This window comes from Echinops telfairi, unplaced genomic scaffold (assembly GCF_000313985.2).
Source record: "Echinops telfairi isolate 266 unplaced genomic scaffold, ASM31398v2 ScPeMD7_7457;HRSCAF=8495, whole genome shotgun sequence".
NCBI lineage: Eukaryota > Metazoa > Chordata > Mammalia > Afrosoricida > Tenrecidae > Echinops > Echinops telfairi.
The window spans coordinates 28,427,242-28,444,952 of NW_022111357.1; the positions used below are offsets into that span (position 1 = coordinate 28,427,242).

General features: G+C 54.0%; 1 protein-coding gene across 1 annotated transcript in view; it reads left to right on the plus strand.

The window, feature by feature from the left end:
- LOC101652617 (protein-arginine deiminase type-2) overlaps positions 1 to 17,711 on the plus strand; it is a 56,623-nt gene that overhangs the window by 24,676 nt on the left and 14,236 nt on the right. Inside the window, exons 5-9 of the mRNA XM_004705400.2 lie at positions 1,607 to 1,724; positions 2,141 to 2,266; positions 8,728 to 8,906; positions 15,245 to 15,348; positions 16,684 to 16,795. Of these exons, the coding sequence (XP_004705457.1) occupies positions 1,607 to 1,724; positions 2,141 to 2,266; positions 8,728 to 8,906; positions 15,245 to 15,348; positions 16,684 to 16,795 (639 nt within the window). The remainder of the gene's footprint in view (positions 1 to 1,606; positions 1,725 to 2,140; positions 2,267 to 8,727; positions 8,907 to 15,244; positions 15,349 to 16,683; positions 16,796 to 17,711) is intronic.

The following is a 17,711-nucleotide window of genomic DNA, read 5'->3' on the forward strand; positions in this document are numbered from 1 at the left end:
CAAGGCCTCCATTGATTGAGGCCCTCACTCATTCATCCGTCCCCTGTATCCTGCACTGCCCGCTCCGTCCTCTTCCCCACAAGCAACCATTGTCATGGTTAATGTCTCTCTGCCTGCTTTTAGGAGCCTGGCATGCATCTTTCACCTGTGTAGGTCACATTGTCTTCTCGGGCTCTCTGCTTCCTGTGCCCCACCACCACCACCACCACCACCACCAGTTTGCAAGGCCCTTGCTGAAACTCCTTGCCATCTCTGTCCTTCTGGGTCATTTCAACATCGGCCACATTGCATGTGTTACTTTTATAATAACAGCCCAAAGCCTAGACTAGGTTAAAAATAGATGGATACTTTCTAGAAGAAATAAACACAACCAGTGAGAAGTCGAGGGTCTCACAGCCCACCCAGACTCACTGAACGTAGGACAGGGAGACCTCGGGAGTATTTGAGAGGCCCTCTTCTCCCAGGCTCTTCAAGGGAGCACCACCTAGGCCCTCCCTTCCCAAGGGTGCCACCCTCTGTAAGAAGCCAGGCCAGCCCTGTGCATATGTTCTCGGGGACTCAGCCAAGGCCCGTGGCAGCCAAGCCCACCAAGGCCTTGGAGCCCAGCAGTCCTGGGGCAAAGGCTCACAAGCTGCCAAGGACTCTGTGACCTTGGTGAAGCCACCAAGCCCTGTAGACCTGCATTTGGCCCAACTTTCTCACCGGGGTCAGTGACGTCCTCAGATTTTTGTCACTCATTTATATCAGTCCTGGCTCAGACCCTGGAGTTTCAGAAAGAATGAGAGGGGTGCACCCCTGCCCTGAGGAAGCCCCGAGGCTGTGGGCTGGAGATGGGGAGATGCCACATTAACAGAGAAGGCACGGTCCGTGTCATGTCATCACAATGGCCCTAAATCCTCCTGCCAAGGGCTCGTGGGTTGCCGTAGGAGTCAGCCCAGGGAGGCCGCTGTGGTCTGGAGACTCAGAAGGGTTTCCTGGAAGAGGGACTAACAGTGATTAGAGAGGAGCAGCAGAACTGGGCAAAGATCGAGGGTTGGCGTCTTCAGGAGCAGAAGCAGTCTAGCAAAGTGGAGGGAGAGAGGATATGGTGGAGAGCAGGCAGGTCCCAAAGCGCTTTGCAGGCCACACCAGGATTGGGGCCTAATCCCAAGTCACCAGGGCGCCCTGGCAGATCTTAAAGCAAGGCCCAGCACGATCTAGTGGCATTGGCTCCGGCCTCACTCCAGTGACAGGGTAGGAGGCGGATGACTTTGCAACACTGGGCACATGTCAGGAGAGAGCTGGGTGTCGCTCCCTCCAAGCATCTCCTCTGACTCCTCTGAGGAGCCGAGGGCCAGTCCAGGACCTCTGCCTGAGGGTCTCTCTGGCTGCCCGGTGCAGGGCCTCCCTGCACTCTGCCTCCACCAGCCGGAAGCCTGCCCGTGCCTTCCTGCCTCTCTCTGTCGCTTCCGCCTCCAGAGCTTGCCTTGAGCTCTCACATTGACCCTCCCCGACCTCAGAGTTCAGGCTCTAGGTTGCCAGATGTCCAGCAGGGTCTGCCCTGGGGTTGGGACTATCACTCAGAAGGTAGAGGAAATGGTACTGACCTCATTCCCTGCCCCCTCAGTCATCCTGGACCTGGGGTCCCGAGGGCCAGGGGGCCATCCTGCTGGTGAACTGTGACCGCGAATTGCCCTGGTTGCCCAAGGAGGACTGCAGTGACGAGAAAGTCTACAGCAAGCAAGGTGACAACACGCCCAAGCCTGGGCCAGGGAGGCGGGGGCTCAGGGGCAGGCAGTGTGGGGGAAGTAAGGGAGGAAGCCAGGACAACAACCAGGGCAAGTCCAGGGCTGAGGCTGGTGTGGGCCCGGGACTCCTGGGGATGGGGTGTGAATGGCCCCTCGTGCTGAAAGCAGCCTACACTGTAGATGCAGTTCAGTGGCCACTGGTTAAAAAAATCACACACACAGTAAAAAGAAAACCAGCCGCTCCTAGGAGGCTCTCTCTGGCAAGGGGGGGCGAGAACTGGTGTTTCCTCTCCTTCATACTGTCCACAGTGCCCTGGTACAGCTATGCCAGGGCGGCTTGGTGCCTTCCTGCCTAGGTGAGAGCCGCCAGCAAGGGGCTCTCGAGCTAACCTCCTTGCTGCATCTGCCCACAGACCTCAAGGACATGTCCCAGATGGTCCTGCGGACCAAAGGCCCGGACCGCCTGCCAGCCGGGTACGAGATTGTGCTGTCCATCCCCATATCCGACGCGGACAAAGTGGGCGTGTTCTACGTGGAGAGTGAGTGGCCCCAACCCCGCCCTCCTGCAGCCCCAATCCACTCAGCGCTCCCGAGGGCCCCCGCACCATCCCCCAAAGCCACCTGCTTCCCACCCCCTCCACCCCGGGGACTCACAGCCATGGCCCCTCGAGGTGCAGGAGAAGACCAGGACAGCCCTCTTGGGGATATGGACCTGGTGTGAACGCAGCTCAAGGTGCATCAGAATAGGCCTGTGCTCCCTCCGTAGGACTTTCTTTTCTTTGTTTGATCATTTTGTTGGGGGTGCACAGGGTGCTTAATGGCTGTGTGCTTGGGAAGTAGATCTTCCAGTGAGGCACATCTTCCTGGACTCAAAGGCCCCAGCCTACTGCTCAGCACGGCCCAGGGCCTCCTCTTCGTCATCATAGCTGGCCGGTGCACCACGCTCCACCAGGGCATAGTCCTCCTCAGCTCAGACGTTTGTTTGGGGCGTTTAGGTGGGACCCACAACCTGCTTCCCAGTGACCCAGGGGAGGAAGGGCTTTTGAGATCTGCAGCCAACAGGTGCCTCTGAGCATCTCAGACATCCTGGAGCTGAAACCTGCCTCCAGATTGTAAGGACTCCCTGAAGATACCGTGGGGTCTTGTGGACACCCTGGGGCAGCAGGACACCCTGGGCCCCCGCTGGGTGGTGGGAGGACTCCTGCCATAGAGAAGGTTCCTCATCCCAGCCTGCTCCAGCTCTGTCTTTCTGGATCTCCAGGCCTTTCCTCCCAGTCCGCCGTAGGAAGCTACACCAGGCTAGGGGCGTGCAGCCCTCCACTGGGCAGTGACTGTCCTTGAAGTGCATTAGCCAAGAATCAAGCCGGGGTCTCCAGCATGGAGCAGGGGAATTCTACCACTGAACCAAGACAACGGCATCCTGTCCTCGAGGAGCTGAGCGTAGTCAGGGAGACCTTTGAACCAGTAGTCCCATTGAAGGCAGGGGAAGAGACCAAGTAAGAGAAAACGGGAGGGGCAGAGGGGAGGTGACCCAAGTCTTGAGGACCGGGGGGTGTCAGGAAAGGTGACTGGTGAGCTGAGACCCACACAGGCAATGAGAAGGAGCGGCCACCCGCAGACAAAGGGAAGGACGCGCTTAGCCGAGGGAACAGCATGTGCAGGAGCCAGTTGGGTGCAGCACTGGGGATGCAGAAAGGAGGTGGAGACAAGGTCAGTGAGCTGTGCAGGGGCCAGAGCATGCAGAGAGGGTGTGGAATGTATTTTGAGTGCAATGGAAAGCCATTAGAGGGTTTTAAGGAGGGACTGTCAAGGCTTGATTTATGTATTTAAAAGCTGTCTCAGCCGAAAAGGCAACTGTGCTTGTGATAGTGCAGGGTGGGGTGCCCCTACTGCCCACTGCCTGGTGGGGGGGGGGGGCAGGCTTTCAGACCCAGCCCAGGTAGCCCCTTCTGGACAGGCCACGAGAGCCGTGAGGAGTTGGTCCCGGGGGCCCTGGGCCCTCGCCTCAGGAAGGGAGTTAGCAGAACAGCGGTAGATAGCTGCCACATAAGGGCCAGGCTCCTTCTCAGCCACCCAGAGCCCAGACAGTGACCTCACCCAGGTTGGAAGGTCCCCAGCTGTCAGGTCGGCTCCGATGCCCCAGGGGGCCAGAGATGTTGATGTTTACCTGGTTGCAGGCCAGGGTTGCCACTGGGGGAAGGGCAGTCAGCAGGGGCAGGAGGGGGGCAGGCAGGACCTTGATCTGGGGTTCCCTGACTGTGGTGTCATGGCATGCCAGGGCAGCCTGGGCATCGGGGAGGCCCATCCCAGAGACCTGTGGCTCATAGTCACGTTGGGACATTATGGAGCGGTTTTCTCTTTTTGTGATTAGAAATGGATTCGAGCAGGGCACTGTAACGTGGTCCCCTGTCGGGCCCTCTGGGATAAGTCCTGAGCCAGCAAGAAAAAGGAGGAGCTATTTACTGCAACTTCCGGGATGCCCCCTCTCCAGTGTCTGTCTTATCTGGGCTGCTCGTCCTGTGGAGAGTGATGGTTCCTGAGACAGTGGCGATCGCATAAGAGACACCCACAAAATGTGGAATTCTGGGGTTTCTTCTTTTAATTCTTATTGAATGCGTATACAGCAAGCCCACGATCCATTTGCAAGGTCCCCACATGGATTAAGCCGCCTATGAATCCCGTCTGAACACCGCCTAGCAATGTGAATACCCTTGCTATCAGACAGAGCGCCTTGTAAAGTCGATGGTGTGGTTAGGTTAACATGCAACACCTTATCATTTTGATCTCCTTTGGGGCCCATTTTAAAGTTGTTTCCATTTTTAATGTTCTGTGCTTTGTCTTGGAGGTTTTTCTGTGTTTTGCCCAGTCGTTGCTGGGGTTTAGAGGGCGGGGGGAAGGCTTCTGTTTGAGTGTTGTCTGATTTTCTGTGTATGAATTCCAGGAGAGGAAGCTCTGTACAGACAGTAGCTGGCTCGGGGCAGGCAGGGGAGGGAGGATGGGGAAATGGGGGTCGAACAGCATTGAGGATGAGCAGAAAATGTTCTGAAGTTGGATGTGTTGAAGATTGCACGGACCTCCCTGAAATGGTTGGATGATTTAGTTGTAGGACGTGTGAAGTAGAAAAAGAAAAGAAGTGTGGGTGGGGGGTATACACACAGATAAACCTACACGAGTTGAGCACTTGCTACGGGTGCAAGTCGGTGACCAGTTACATTCTTAAATAGCACGACCACCCTGACCCTTTCTTTTGATGTCCTTCCCTCATGGGACGCACTCACTGTCCCCGAAGCTTCTGATCTGACCCCTGCAGTTACTCTTATCAATTCCACCCCACAGAGACAGTCCCCCAAAAGTTGGAGCCTCACCCCTTCCTACCGTGATGGAATAACCAAGTTGTAGTATTAAATTAAAAAAAATAAATGACACTGATGGAGGGGTGAGGGGACCAGCCCCCACCCTCTGCTTGAACTCACTGGTTCAGTAATACTACTTCTGGGTTCAGTAATGCACAATTGTACGGTTGAGATATATAAGTATTATGTTAAAGACATCAAGAGCATGAGAGTTATTACAATAATACAGTCAGACACATTACATGATACGTAGCAACATTGCTCACCTCAGCCCGGCTTGATGGTCCTCGTGGAGGGGACTTAGCCGTCAGAGAAGAAGCCGCTGCTTCATCCTCCTTAGTCACCATCTCCAGCCACCCTCGGCCACCCACCTCTTGGGAGCCGCCCCCCTTGGGAAGCAGCTCTCCTTATTTATTGCTAACCACGTATCATATTACTTTAGGGGGATACATCACAGCATCATGCATCATAGAGAGGAGCAATACAATTCATCCTTGAACAGGTTTGACCATTTTGGTGTCTCATACAATAAAGCAGGCAATTACTATCCTGGGAAGCATGCAAGCAATAGGAGGGGGATGACCTAGGGGTGAATATGCAATAGTAAGAGGAGGGAATAGGGGGGCATGTGTGGTAAGATAGTAACCTAAGCTTAGTCATCTTAGAGTGGTCCTGGGCTTGCCTATGGGCACTGCTTCGAGGGAACAATAACAGAAAGGAATGGGCCCTATTTGGGGTGAGTCAGACCTACAGTCTGGCTGCTCTAGATGGCCGATGTTGGGGAGAATAACCTCTGAACTACTTTCGCTGCCTTAACAAGTCATTCTCAAGCAGCTAAGTCTGGTATATATTTTGGGGAGACAACTTAAGAGAAATCCTTCTGTTCCCCACACCAAGTGACCCCATTTTGCCTGGGACTTGCCAGGTTTGAGCACGCAGTGTCCCCTGTGACCAGCAAGCCAAGTCTGTAGGTCACATTATCAAGGAAGCTGCTCAGTGGGTGGAATTGCTCCAAAGTGGCCAATGGGTTATGTCGAGCTGGCCGGCTGGGCCCAAGGAGAGGGTGAGAGGTCAGGGCGGCACGTGGACAGCTCAATAGAGGAGCATTGTTGGTGCCCGCGGAGAGGGCCGCCCATGCTCAGATCAGTCTGCATCGAGCTGGGGACACAAGAAGGAGGCTCCTAAGGACAATGGCTGGATTGTTCCCACCGCAGAATCGATCTGCCTGGAGCTGGCCCAAGCCACCAGAAAGAGACCAGGGGAGAGAGACGCATTGTGATTCACCGGCCATGGGCCACAGAGGGAGAGAGAAAGCTGCCGGCAGACAGACTAGAATGTCTCCCCAGGGCCAGTCCTTCGCCCACCCTGGAGCCTGGCAGAGGCACCATCCGCCCCAAAGAAGCTTGTGCAGCTGCCACTTATGCAAAAGAGCAAGTTGGCTTTCTAGGCCCAGTCTCTCCCCATGGCATCAGTTCCAATGTGGCCCCGGGAGGCCCTGGGGGCCTGGGCAAGGATAGCTTTCATGATGCAGATCAAGCAGGGCCTACCAGTGTCTGAGCCCCAGGGCACATGCCGTTGCTGGATGAGAAGGCTCTCCCCTTCCGTGTTGGCCGGTGTCAAGTTGCCTGGGACATTCGGTGTGTCCAACTCTCTCCATCTCAGTTGTGAGAGCCGCGTAAGCCGGGGTCAGGGGGGCTATTGATTCCCAGCCTTCTGTTGGAAGTAGCCCACAGGACGGGCCTGAGAAGGTGGGGAGTCTCACAGTTGAGGAGCACTGAGTCATCCCCCGGAACCACAGCAGGGACCCCCTCCATCTGATACCAATGTCATGTCCTTTTATCTTGGGGTGACCCTGTGATGTAGACCTTGGCATCCCCACTTAGCAGATGAGTCCCCGGGGACTCAGAATGTGAGGCTTGAGTATAGGAGGCCGGCATGAAGTCCTTGGGTGGTGTAAGTGTTCACATGCTCGGCTGCTCCTTGCAAAGTTGGGGTGTCAGAGTCCACCCCAAGCCCCTCAGGAGAAAGGCTTGGTGGTCTTCTTGGAAAACCCTACAGAGCCCAGTTCTACCCTAAGATACATGGGGTCTTGATAACTCAACAGCCACTAAGAACCAGAGTTTGAACCTGGGCTTGAACCCAAGTTTTTTTGACACTGGAAGTCATACCTACTAAAGTAACCGCCCCTTGCTGGTGCCTGGTGGCCCTCGACATGTTTGTGAGACAGTGCACTGCAGTCTAGTCGAGCGCTTCCTGGTTTGTCCATGAAGCATGTTGCTTGCGCCCAGAAGAACAGTTCTATTATGCAGTCTAACCCTTGGGTGACTGATCATTAACCGTCCCCATTGTTGCTGACGACCATGCTATGCTGAGCCTGATTCTATCCTTCCAGCTCTCCAGGGCATAAAGAAGCTCCTTCTGGAGATGTGTAGGCTTCTGCCTCCATGCCTTTGCCAATGCAAGTATCTCCTCGCCCCCACGCACCCTGTCCCTGCCACCTGCAAGGGCGTCTCGATTGCTGCCCTCCTCTGCACAGACGCTTCCACTCGGCCTCCCCTCTTCCTCTCACCTACAGTTCCTCCACATCGCCGCCCACCCCACTTTATCTTCTCATTGCTGAGCCCTGCTCTGACACCCACAGAGACTGCATCTTGGTCATCTCCATCTCTCCTGAAGGTCCTTCCCCACACTCATCATAAAATAGTAATTCCACGCATGTGCTATGAATTGACCTGAAAATTCTCTGTTGGCCTCTCCCATGAAGAGTGACATGGGAGTCATATGTCCATCCAGTCACCATGCTTTAAGCACTGCCTGTGCAGGCTCTGGGCCTGGGCTGGGCCTGCCAAGTAGGTGAGGCAGGCACTGTCCCTGCCCTCAGGACGCACAGTTAGGCACGTGAGGTCACACCTGGTTAGAAGGGCTGTGGTGGGGCAGAAGGGACGGTGGCAGCTCTAGAGCCCCTCGCTCGGAAATCTGCACAGGATTCCCAGGAGTGACACCCCCAAGACCTGAAGGAGAGAGGGAGGTGACGTTTTGAAGCAGACGGGACAGCTCTGTAAAAAGCTGGAGGGGTGGAGTGGGGCAGGAAACTTGCTTTTCCTAAGCCAAGAAATGTGCGGCCAGAGTCCCATGCACGGGCCTTGCTGCAAACCAGTGTGACTCTCGGGATACAGAAGGGGCTTGGGGGGTACAAATAGCTACATTGTACTTTTTTATATAAAGAGAAGGGGGCCTTGGGGTCCCTGCTTAGGCCCTCGGTGAGCCATTTGACTCTGGACAAGCCATTTCACCTTTTCTGAGACGCAGTTTCCTCATCTGTAAAATAGGAGCAATAATATCCTCCCCTGAACCCACTACCTGCTCACTTACTGTCTGCTATCCCTTGACCTTCTGCCACTCATGGGAGACCGAGGAAGCCCGGGCCGGAGAGGCTGTTAGGCTCAGTGCCAAGAGCTTGGGCACAGCAGTGCTGAGATGCTGGCAGTGGCCAGGCTGCCACCCTTGGGGTGGCCTCTCCTGCTTGTGCTTTTCTGTCTGCAGCCAGAGGGCAAGTCACTCTGCCATCTTGCTCCCCATCGATGATCCCACCTATCGACCTCTTCCTGCCGGTGGCTGGGCTCTCACCCTGGTTGTTTTCTCTGCAGACCCATTCTTTGGCCAGCGCTACATACACATCCTGGGCCGGCGGAAGCTCTACCACGTGGTCAAATACACGGGTGGCTCCGCGGAGCTGCTGTTCTTCGTGGAAGGCCTCCGGTTCCCCGACGAGGGCTTCTCAGGCTTGGTCTCCATTCACGTCAGCTTGCTGGAGTATATGGCCGAGGTGAGGGGACATGGCTGTCTGCAACCCACCGTGGCTGTATTTGGCTCATCTCGGCTCCCCTGAAGGCTCTTGCTCAGGCTGGCCACAGAGTAGAAATTCAATGCATTTGCTATGAATTGACCTGAAAACTTTCTGTTGGCCTGTCCTATAGTAAGGTGACCAGATTTCAACATTGATAAAGCGGGACAAAAGTGGGACACCATTGATAAAACTCATATCCTGGTGAAATAGCCACATGGCAGCCGAAAACCCTATACCCTAGCTTGTGGTGCATTCTTTCCAAAAATAGGGACTTTTTAAAAATGCCGCGGGACACGGGAACAATTGTTAAAAATCGGGACTGTCCCGCCAAAAGCAGGATGTCTGGTCACCTTATATAGGGAGTGGGCCACTACTTCATAGGACCACTCGCAGGAATCCACACGGGGCTTCACTCTCCTCAAAGTTCCAAAAATAGACCCAACTGGGAGGCCCAGAGGCCCTACCCACCCACCCCCATGGGTCTTCCAGGGTCCTCTGAGCTGTGTCCCTCCTGACTGACTGCACCTACTCCCCAGGAATGCCCTCTGAGTCAGGGGTTCCGACATTCTGTTTGCAGTAGTGAGGGCCCAGTTCTCACAGAACCTCCCTGGTTAGCACGAAGGCTCACCTAGGCCATTCACGTGAGGTCATGCGCACATTCTGACCCCTCCACTCCTTCCCGCCCCCGCCCCCCACCACCCTGGGTCACACCACTCTGACCACAGGCCAAACCATCGAGCCCCGTCCCATGCCAGGCCCCACCCTGTAGCAGACATCTCAAGTACCTTTGCTCTTGCTTTGGGGAGTCAAGGGGAGAAGGACGGTGCCTGCTCCCCATCCCAGGGTGTGATTGCTGTCCCCGACCCCTGCCTCTGCCCACCCTGTTTCTCTCAGCTCTGGGGAGGCCCCTGGCTGCTGTCCCAGCCTCGGGATCCCTGTTGGCCCATGGCCCACCTTGAGGCAGGACACTGTGGGCTGGTAGAGGGGGAGGCTAAGTCTAGCGTACACTCACGAGGATGGCGTGAACCACCCAGATCGGAATCCTGGTTGGACCTCCACGAAACACTGCCCATGCGAATTCATCTCCCCGGGCTTTCGTGGGTGTCCCTGGGTGGTACCAACAGTTAATGCAATGGGCCGCTAACCGACAGCTTGGAGGATCCAATCCACCCGAGGCACCTCAGAAGAAAGGTTCTCAGTGATCTACTTCTGGAAGACCAGCCATTGAAACCCTGTGGAGCGTGGTTCCGGTCTGACCCCATGGGGTGGCATGAGTCAGAATTGACGCCACAACAGCTGGAGGGCTTGTTGATCCATGCCCTGGCTTCCCTTCTCTGTAAAGCAAAAAGCAAGAGGAGTATATGACTGCTGGCTTGTGGGGGTGGGGCGTGCGAAGGCTATGAGTATCCAAATCTGAAAAGTTCTCACTCAGGAAGTACTTCCACGAAAACTGGAAAGAGAACGGTCCTGTGACCAGTCAGGACGCGAGCGGTAGACTCACTCCTGGGCTCGTGGCAACTTTACTCACAAGACCAACAACCCCAAAAAACGAAACGTGCAAAGTGCCCGCCAGGGGATCGGTGGCTAAGCGAAATGCCAGCATCGCACGTGCAGAGGCAGATCATTGCTGTTCTTGTGGACTCTGTCAAGTTCACGCCGGCTCACGACAGCCCAGTGCATGCAGAATGAAAACCTGCCAGGCCTCACGCCAACCGTGCTGCGTTGGGACACAGGGTTGCAGCTCCTGTGTCCATTCAGCCCATGGAGGGTCTTCCTCTCTCCTGACCCTCTACTCCACCAGCAGCCCTGGTTGAGCTGCGATCTGCAAGGTCAGCGGTTTGAAACCACCAGGTGCCGTGCAGGAGAAAGTCGGGGCTGGCAACTCCTGTAAAGAGGTGCAGTCTAGGAAACTCAGGGACCATTCTGCCCTGTCCTAGAAGGGTCGCCCCGAGTCAGAATTAACTCAGTGCCAGTGAGTTTGGTTGTTGGTCTTTTGGGGGGGGGTTTCTTCCTACTACACCAAACGTGATGTCCTTCCCAGGGACCGGTCCCTCCTGATAGCATGTCCAAATACATAAGACAAAGTCTTGCCCTGCTCACGTGTAAGGAGCATTCCGGCTGTCTCTCTTCCAGCACAAATGCATTCATTCTTCTGATAGCCCGTGGTACATTCGGTATTCAGTGTCCAACTCTTGCATGCAGATGACATGATTGAAAATACCATGACTTGGATCAGGCGTCCCTTAGTCTTCCAAGTGACAGCTTTGCTCTTTGACACTAAAGAGGTCTAATGCAGCAGATTTGCCCAATACAATACAGTTTTTTAATTTTTCAACTGCTGCTTCCATGAGCATGGATATAGACCCACGTGAGATGAAATCCCCTCATGTTGCTCATTGATCCGGGTGAGAGGATGTTTACTTTTGCTGTGCAATCCATGAAGGCTTGTCTTCATCAGGGAGCGCTTCAAGTCCTCTTCATGTTCAGCAGCAAAATCGTGTCATCTGCATACGTCAAGTTGTTCATGAGCCTCCTCCAACCCTGATGCCCGTTCTTCTTCATGGAGTCCAGCGTCTTAGACGATTTGCTCGGCACTCAGAGGGAATGAATGTGGTAAAAGATACAACACTGGCACGTGCCTCTCCTGATTTTAAGCCACACCGTTTCTGCCTGTTCTATTTGATGGCTGCTTCTTGACCCATGTTCAGGCTCCACATGAGCACGGTGAAGTGTTCTGGAACTCCCATTCCGCTACTGTATCCACAGTTTGTTATAATCCACACAGTTGAGTGCCTCTGTGTAGTCAATGAGACACAAGTGAACGTCTTTCTGGTACTCTCTGCTTTCAGCCAAGACCCATCTGTTATCACCCTTGACATCCTCCATTACACGTCCTCTTCTGAATTTCTGTCAGCTCTCAGTCAATGTATTATTGCAACTATTTATTAATTATCTTCAGACCACTTGCATGTGACCGTGTCCCATGATCCCTGCATGCTGTTGAGCCACCTTTCTTCGGAATGGCCGCAACTATGGGTCTCCACCAGTCGGTTGGCCATCTAAGTTTGACCCCTCTCTTCCGAATGTCTTGACAGATACGTAAGCACTGCCAGCATTGCATCTGTGTGGTGAAACCTTCCCATTGGTATTTTGCCAATTCTTGGTGCCTTGGGGGTTTATCTGGTTTGGTTTTGCCAATGTTTCAGTACAGCCTGGGTGTTTTCCTTCAGTACCATCAATTCTTGGGTCATATGCTACCTCCTGTAATGGTTAAAAGCTGACCAATTCTTTGTGGGACAGTGACTCTGTATTCCTTCTATCTTCTTTTGATGTTTCCTGGTCATTCAATAATTTGCTCATAAACCTTCCCCTTGGGGGGCGGGGGAGGGGGAGCCGCCATCTGGTAGCTTCTGACTCATGGCCACTCTACAGGCCAGAATAGAACTGCTCCTTTGGGTTTCTAGAACTGCCAATCCGTACAGGAGCCAACAGCCCCGTCGTTTCCCAGTGGCTGGTGGAGTCTACCCCCAGCTTTTCCTTTAGCAGCCCAGCACTGCATCCCCGTGCTGCCAAGGCTTCCTGAGAACCACCAGGCAGGCTCTACCATGTGGGCTTTCCAACTCCAGGTCGTTGGACATTTCATGGTAACACGTGACTTCGTCTGCGTCTCTAACTGCCCATTGAGCGCTGCTGTCCAGCTCTGGTACACCATCCGTCTTTCCCCTCACTGCAGCCACCAGAAGCAAGTGTCAGAGGCTCTCCGGACACTGGTCGGGTCCTTTTTCCTTTTTGTATCTTTTTTTTCACACAAACCAATGGCCTCACGTTATGTATTGTTAAACTCTGCATGCGGAAGCATAAAAACCAAGGAAGAAACCAGATATTTGCCAATGCAAGTTCAATTGATCAGATGGTGGCAAAAGTCTTCATTAAACTCAGCATGACAGACCGCTCGTGAGCCTGGGAAAATGCGGCCATGTGTGCCATCCCTGGGGGAGGGGGCGGGGGAGCTCCTGACAGACCCAGCGTGGTTCTTCTCCAATGTCCTCTCTTGGAGTTGTACCTGATCTTATTGCCAGTTTTCATTCGAATCTTTGGGGAATGGCCGATTCTGCTTCTGTTTCTTGGCCAGGATTCTCTTGATCCCAAAAGTCTCATGAGAAGACATGGTGACAACCTGAAGCCACCAGTCGGGATGGCGGAGAAGCTGAGAGAGCTCCTCTCTCTGTTCATGACCTTTGGTTTCTTCCTGTATGTTATCGTTGATGTCAGCCCACATCGCATCTGGTCATCCATCATTAGTATTCAGTGTGTTATTCTTTTTTTTTTTTTACTTTTCATTGTAAATTGGGGGAAGGATTAAGGCTAGGATTAGGGTTAGGGCTTACAGAGCAGGTTGCCATTCACCAATCCATACACATCTTGTTTCATATCATTGGTTGCAATTCCCCCGCTTATCCCACGTCCTCCCAGGGCTTTCCTCCTTCTGTACTTCCTGAACTTAGCCCTCGGGGATGCTGCACCATGGATCTCAAGAGATTGGTTCTTCTCAGGGTGCGTACCTCCGGGGGTCACTGTCTCCCTCTAGAACCTGACTATTGTTTGGCTGACACGTGGGCGATAGGGGTGAGTTCATTTCCAGACCTGAAGGCTGACTAAGGGCTGCAGTCTTAGGGGTTCTACCAGTCTCTTTCCAACCAGTAGCCTGGTTTGTGTTTGTTTTTATGATTTTAGTTTTGTTCCACATTTTTCTCCCACTCCCTCCAGGACCTTGAACGTGATCCCTCTCAGAGCAGTTGGTAAAGGTCGACAGGCACCATCTCTCCTCTGTTCTCAGCCACACCCCTTCAGAACCACACTTCTGTTTGATTGTCTCCCTTCCTTTAACACAATAACACTCAGCATGGCTCCTGTACGAACTCCAATTCGGGGGACACGGCATTCAGAATGGTGGCGCCCACAGGGACAAGCCTCAGACGGACTGAGACTGCTGCTTTCCACGGAAAGGGAGGGTGCAGGGTGCCGCTGCTGACCTGACGGTGTGCTACCTCTGAGGCCACCTTTTAACTTAAAATCGGAGTACACACACAAAAAGGGATATAACCCATTAGATCGGGAGCTCTATTTTTTTTTTAATCTATATGAGCCGATAAGGTCAACATTTATTCCAAGGCAAAGACGAGAAGCTATGTAACCAGCGTCACTGATCAGTTTGTGTGGAAATTGTCCAAGGACAACCTAACTGCCTATGTAAGCCCCAAACACAACAAAGCATAATTTTAAAATAAGAATTTTTTAAAGCCCCCATCATGCTCTTAGAACGCCATGAGTATAGAAAAGGGGGTGCTGGCAGGAGCCGGTGTGGGGAAGGGGCTTCTGCTGCCATCTGTGTCCGGAGCAGCCTGACCCTGAGTCTCTCAGACGCCCCGACTGAGACCTGCAGAGAGTCAGCCAGCAGCCTGACGCCCTGCGGCAAGCCGCGCCCCTGGCCCCCTCCCCGTCCCCTCCAGGACCCACGCCTCCCATCCCATCTCCCCTGCCAGGAGCGGGGGGTGTTGCTTTTCAAAGGAGCCACTCAAATGAACCCTGACGTCATATCACCTTTTCTCTCAGATTCCAGACAAGCTGCCGATCCTTTCCTTAACAAAAGACTCATCTGAATGTAGGCGCTTTCGAGCAGACAGCTTTAAAATGCTTACACCCAGAAAAGGGCAGGGTGCCCAGAGCCAAAACAGAAGCAGCTCCTCGGGCTCGGGGCTGGCTCACACATCCTGTGGTCAGTTTCAGGAAGAGAACTTTGCTCAGGGTGGTAGTTAAGCGTGTGGGGCACCGAACCTTCCAGGTTAATTCATCGTGTGGCCTGCGACATTGACTTAAAGCTCTGGGGCGCAGTGTCCACCTCTGTGTCACAAGGGTTCTATTTGCCCTGGGATCGTCGCAAGCAATACGAGTCAATGCAGGTGCACCTGATTCACACAGAGCCTGGCATTCACACAGTAAGTGCTCACTGTGTACCGCTGTGAGCAATTTGGAGCCCTGGTGGCTAGTGGTCACAGGTCGGGCTGGTCAGCATCCATCAGCAGTTCGAAACCACCAGCCGCCCCACAGAGACAGGCTAGGCCTTCCACTCCCATGCAGTAGCAGTCTTAGAAACCCACAGGGGCAGCTCGGCCCTGTCCTGTAGGGTCGTGCTGAATCGGAATAGACTTGATGTTGATGGCAGTGAGTTTGGGGTGGGTTTGTTGAAGTTATCAGTTTGACCCTCTTCGGAAGCATGGTGATGAACCTTTGTGATCCCCCCTCTCTCTCACCCCCAGGGGATCCCCCTGACACCCATCTTCACGGACACCGTGGTATTCCGGGTGGCTCCGTGGATCATGACGCCCAACATCCTGCCTCCGGTGTCGGTGTTCGTGTGCTGGTGAGTGGTGACCAAGAAAGAGCCGAGGCTTCAGGGCCAGGTGGGCCTGAGTTAGCATCCTGGCTTTTTCACGGGCCATCGGTGTAACCTGGAGCCTCCCCGTGGCTTCTCTGTGCTTCAGCTTCTCTGAATGCCCACGGGGCAGCATCGCAGTGAGGCTTTTGTGCTTGGAAGCCACCCTGTCCTCTCTCTGTCCCCGTCCCCTGCCGCGCAGTTTGGAGCCTCCTGTGCAATAGACCTTCAACTCATGGTACTCAGAATTGCAGCACCTAGTATGTGCTTAAGACAGTGGTTCTCAACCTTCCTCGTGCTGCGACCCTTTCATACAGTTCCTCGTGTGGTGGTGACCCCCCAGCCAAAACATTATATCCGTTGCTACTTCATCACTGTCATTTTGCTACTGTTATGAATCGGAAGACCCCTGTGAAAGGGTCGTTCGACCCCCAAAGGGATCAAGACCCACAGGTTGAGAACCACTGGCTTAAGGGGCCTTGGTGGGGCAGCGATTAAGTGCTCAGTCACTAATCAAAAGGTTGGCGGTTCAAACCCACTAGCCACTGGAAAGATTACAGCCCTGGAAGCCCTGTGGGGCAGTTCGACTCTGTCCTGTAGGGGTCACTATGGGTCTAAATAGACGTCATAGCAATGGTTGTCATGTGCTAGGCAGACACCGCAAGGTGAGACGTGCCTACAGGAGACTGTCTCACTGTCCTGCTGGGGTCCTCCAGGTCCTGGGTCCACCCGCTGTCCCCAAATGCTAGGCAGCACTGCACTCCTCTGAGGTACGTCACCGCCACCGTCGTTACTGGCATCGTTAGGACTCACAGCACCCCTGTGCGCAATCCGTGCATCATCCGTACAATTGTGGGGCTTGAGCCCGTTGTTTCAGCCACTGTGTCGAGCCACCTTGTCAAAGGTCTTCCCCCGGGGATGCTGTTAGGTGCCCCCTAGTTAGTTCCGACCCCCAGCAAGCGACCCTGTGTACAACAAACCCAAAGCCTGCCTGGTCCGGCAGCGTCCCCACAACACCCCATGCTTGAGCCCACTGCTGCCCACTGTGCCGACCAGTCTTGTCGAAGGTCTTCCTCTTCTTCAGTGGGCATAGCTCCTCTCAAATATCTGAGGCACCTAGAGGGGTGAGGCTTTGCTCGTGACTTAGAAAAAGACCACACAAGTGGGTAGGGTCAGAGAGAACTCGACTTTGGGTTCTGGCAGCCGTTCCCAAGGGTGCAGAGAGCCCGGGCGATGGTCCATCTGCCCGGCACAGTGCAGCTTCTGTGGGGCGGACCTGGGTCTCTCCTTACCCTCCCTCCTCGCCTCCCCCAAACTCCTCAGCATGAAGGACAATTACCTGTTCCTGAAAGAGGTGAAGAACCTGGTCGAGAAAACCAACTGTGAACTGAAGGTCTGTTTCCAGTATGTGAACCGGGGCGACCGCTGGATCCAGGTGAGAAGCCAGGCTGGGAAGGGCAGGGCCCAGGGGCCAGACCAGAAGAGTTGTGAGAGAGCTGCCCCATAGCAACCATCCACATAGGGGATGCTTCCATCAGGGAATACGGGGAGTTAGTTCACGGCCTTGCTGCTTCTTGTAGCAAAAGACAGACCCAGCCTATGTGTCCATCCATTGGGGACTGGTCAGTTACACGGGGGATTCATGTTCCCTCCAAATACGGGGTTCTTGCTCTGAAGCTATTGAGCCTGATCAATAATCCCTCCAAGAGGAGCAGAGAGCTTAGTGAAGCTAAGCTAATTTTTGTTAGACCTAGCCCAGGAGCGCCTCCAGAAACTCAGGTGCTCAAATAACTCCAATTTTTCACACGACATTGATGCTCAGTCCCTGTACACATACTAATTACAGGTGACATGCCGGCATGCAAGTGGGCTATAATTCTGACAACACGTGACGGCCCAAGGACGCCAGGCACAATTAAAACGTTAGAGAAGAATTCTATAATTTAAGACTCTGATATTAAAATTTCAACTCTTCCTCATCTTCCGGAGATAATGGCTGAGAAGGCTAGAGGGCTCCGACAGCAGTTAGCATTCTACACTCAAGCTGAGTTCAAGGACACTGCCAAAGCCGGCTTCATTCTGCGTACCCAGGGCTGGTTCAACTCAACATGGCTGTGGTCTTGCTCTCAGCTCACCTTCAATAAGCCCGTGGGAAAATGGAATGAAAGATCAGGGGCTTTCCCCGGGAATGTCTTTAACCCCTCAAGTCTCCATGGAAGAGTTCTGCCTTGTAGTACTCTGCCACAGCCAGCGGGAGTGAGGCACGTTCACTCGTGACTTACAGGAGAAGGCCTACAGCACAGGTGTCACTCTGTGTTTAACGGGCAAGGGGGAGGGGGCAGGTGCTTCCA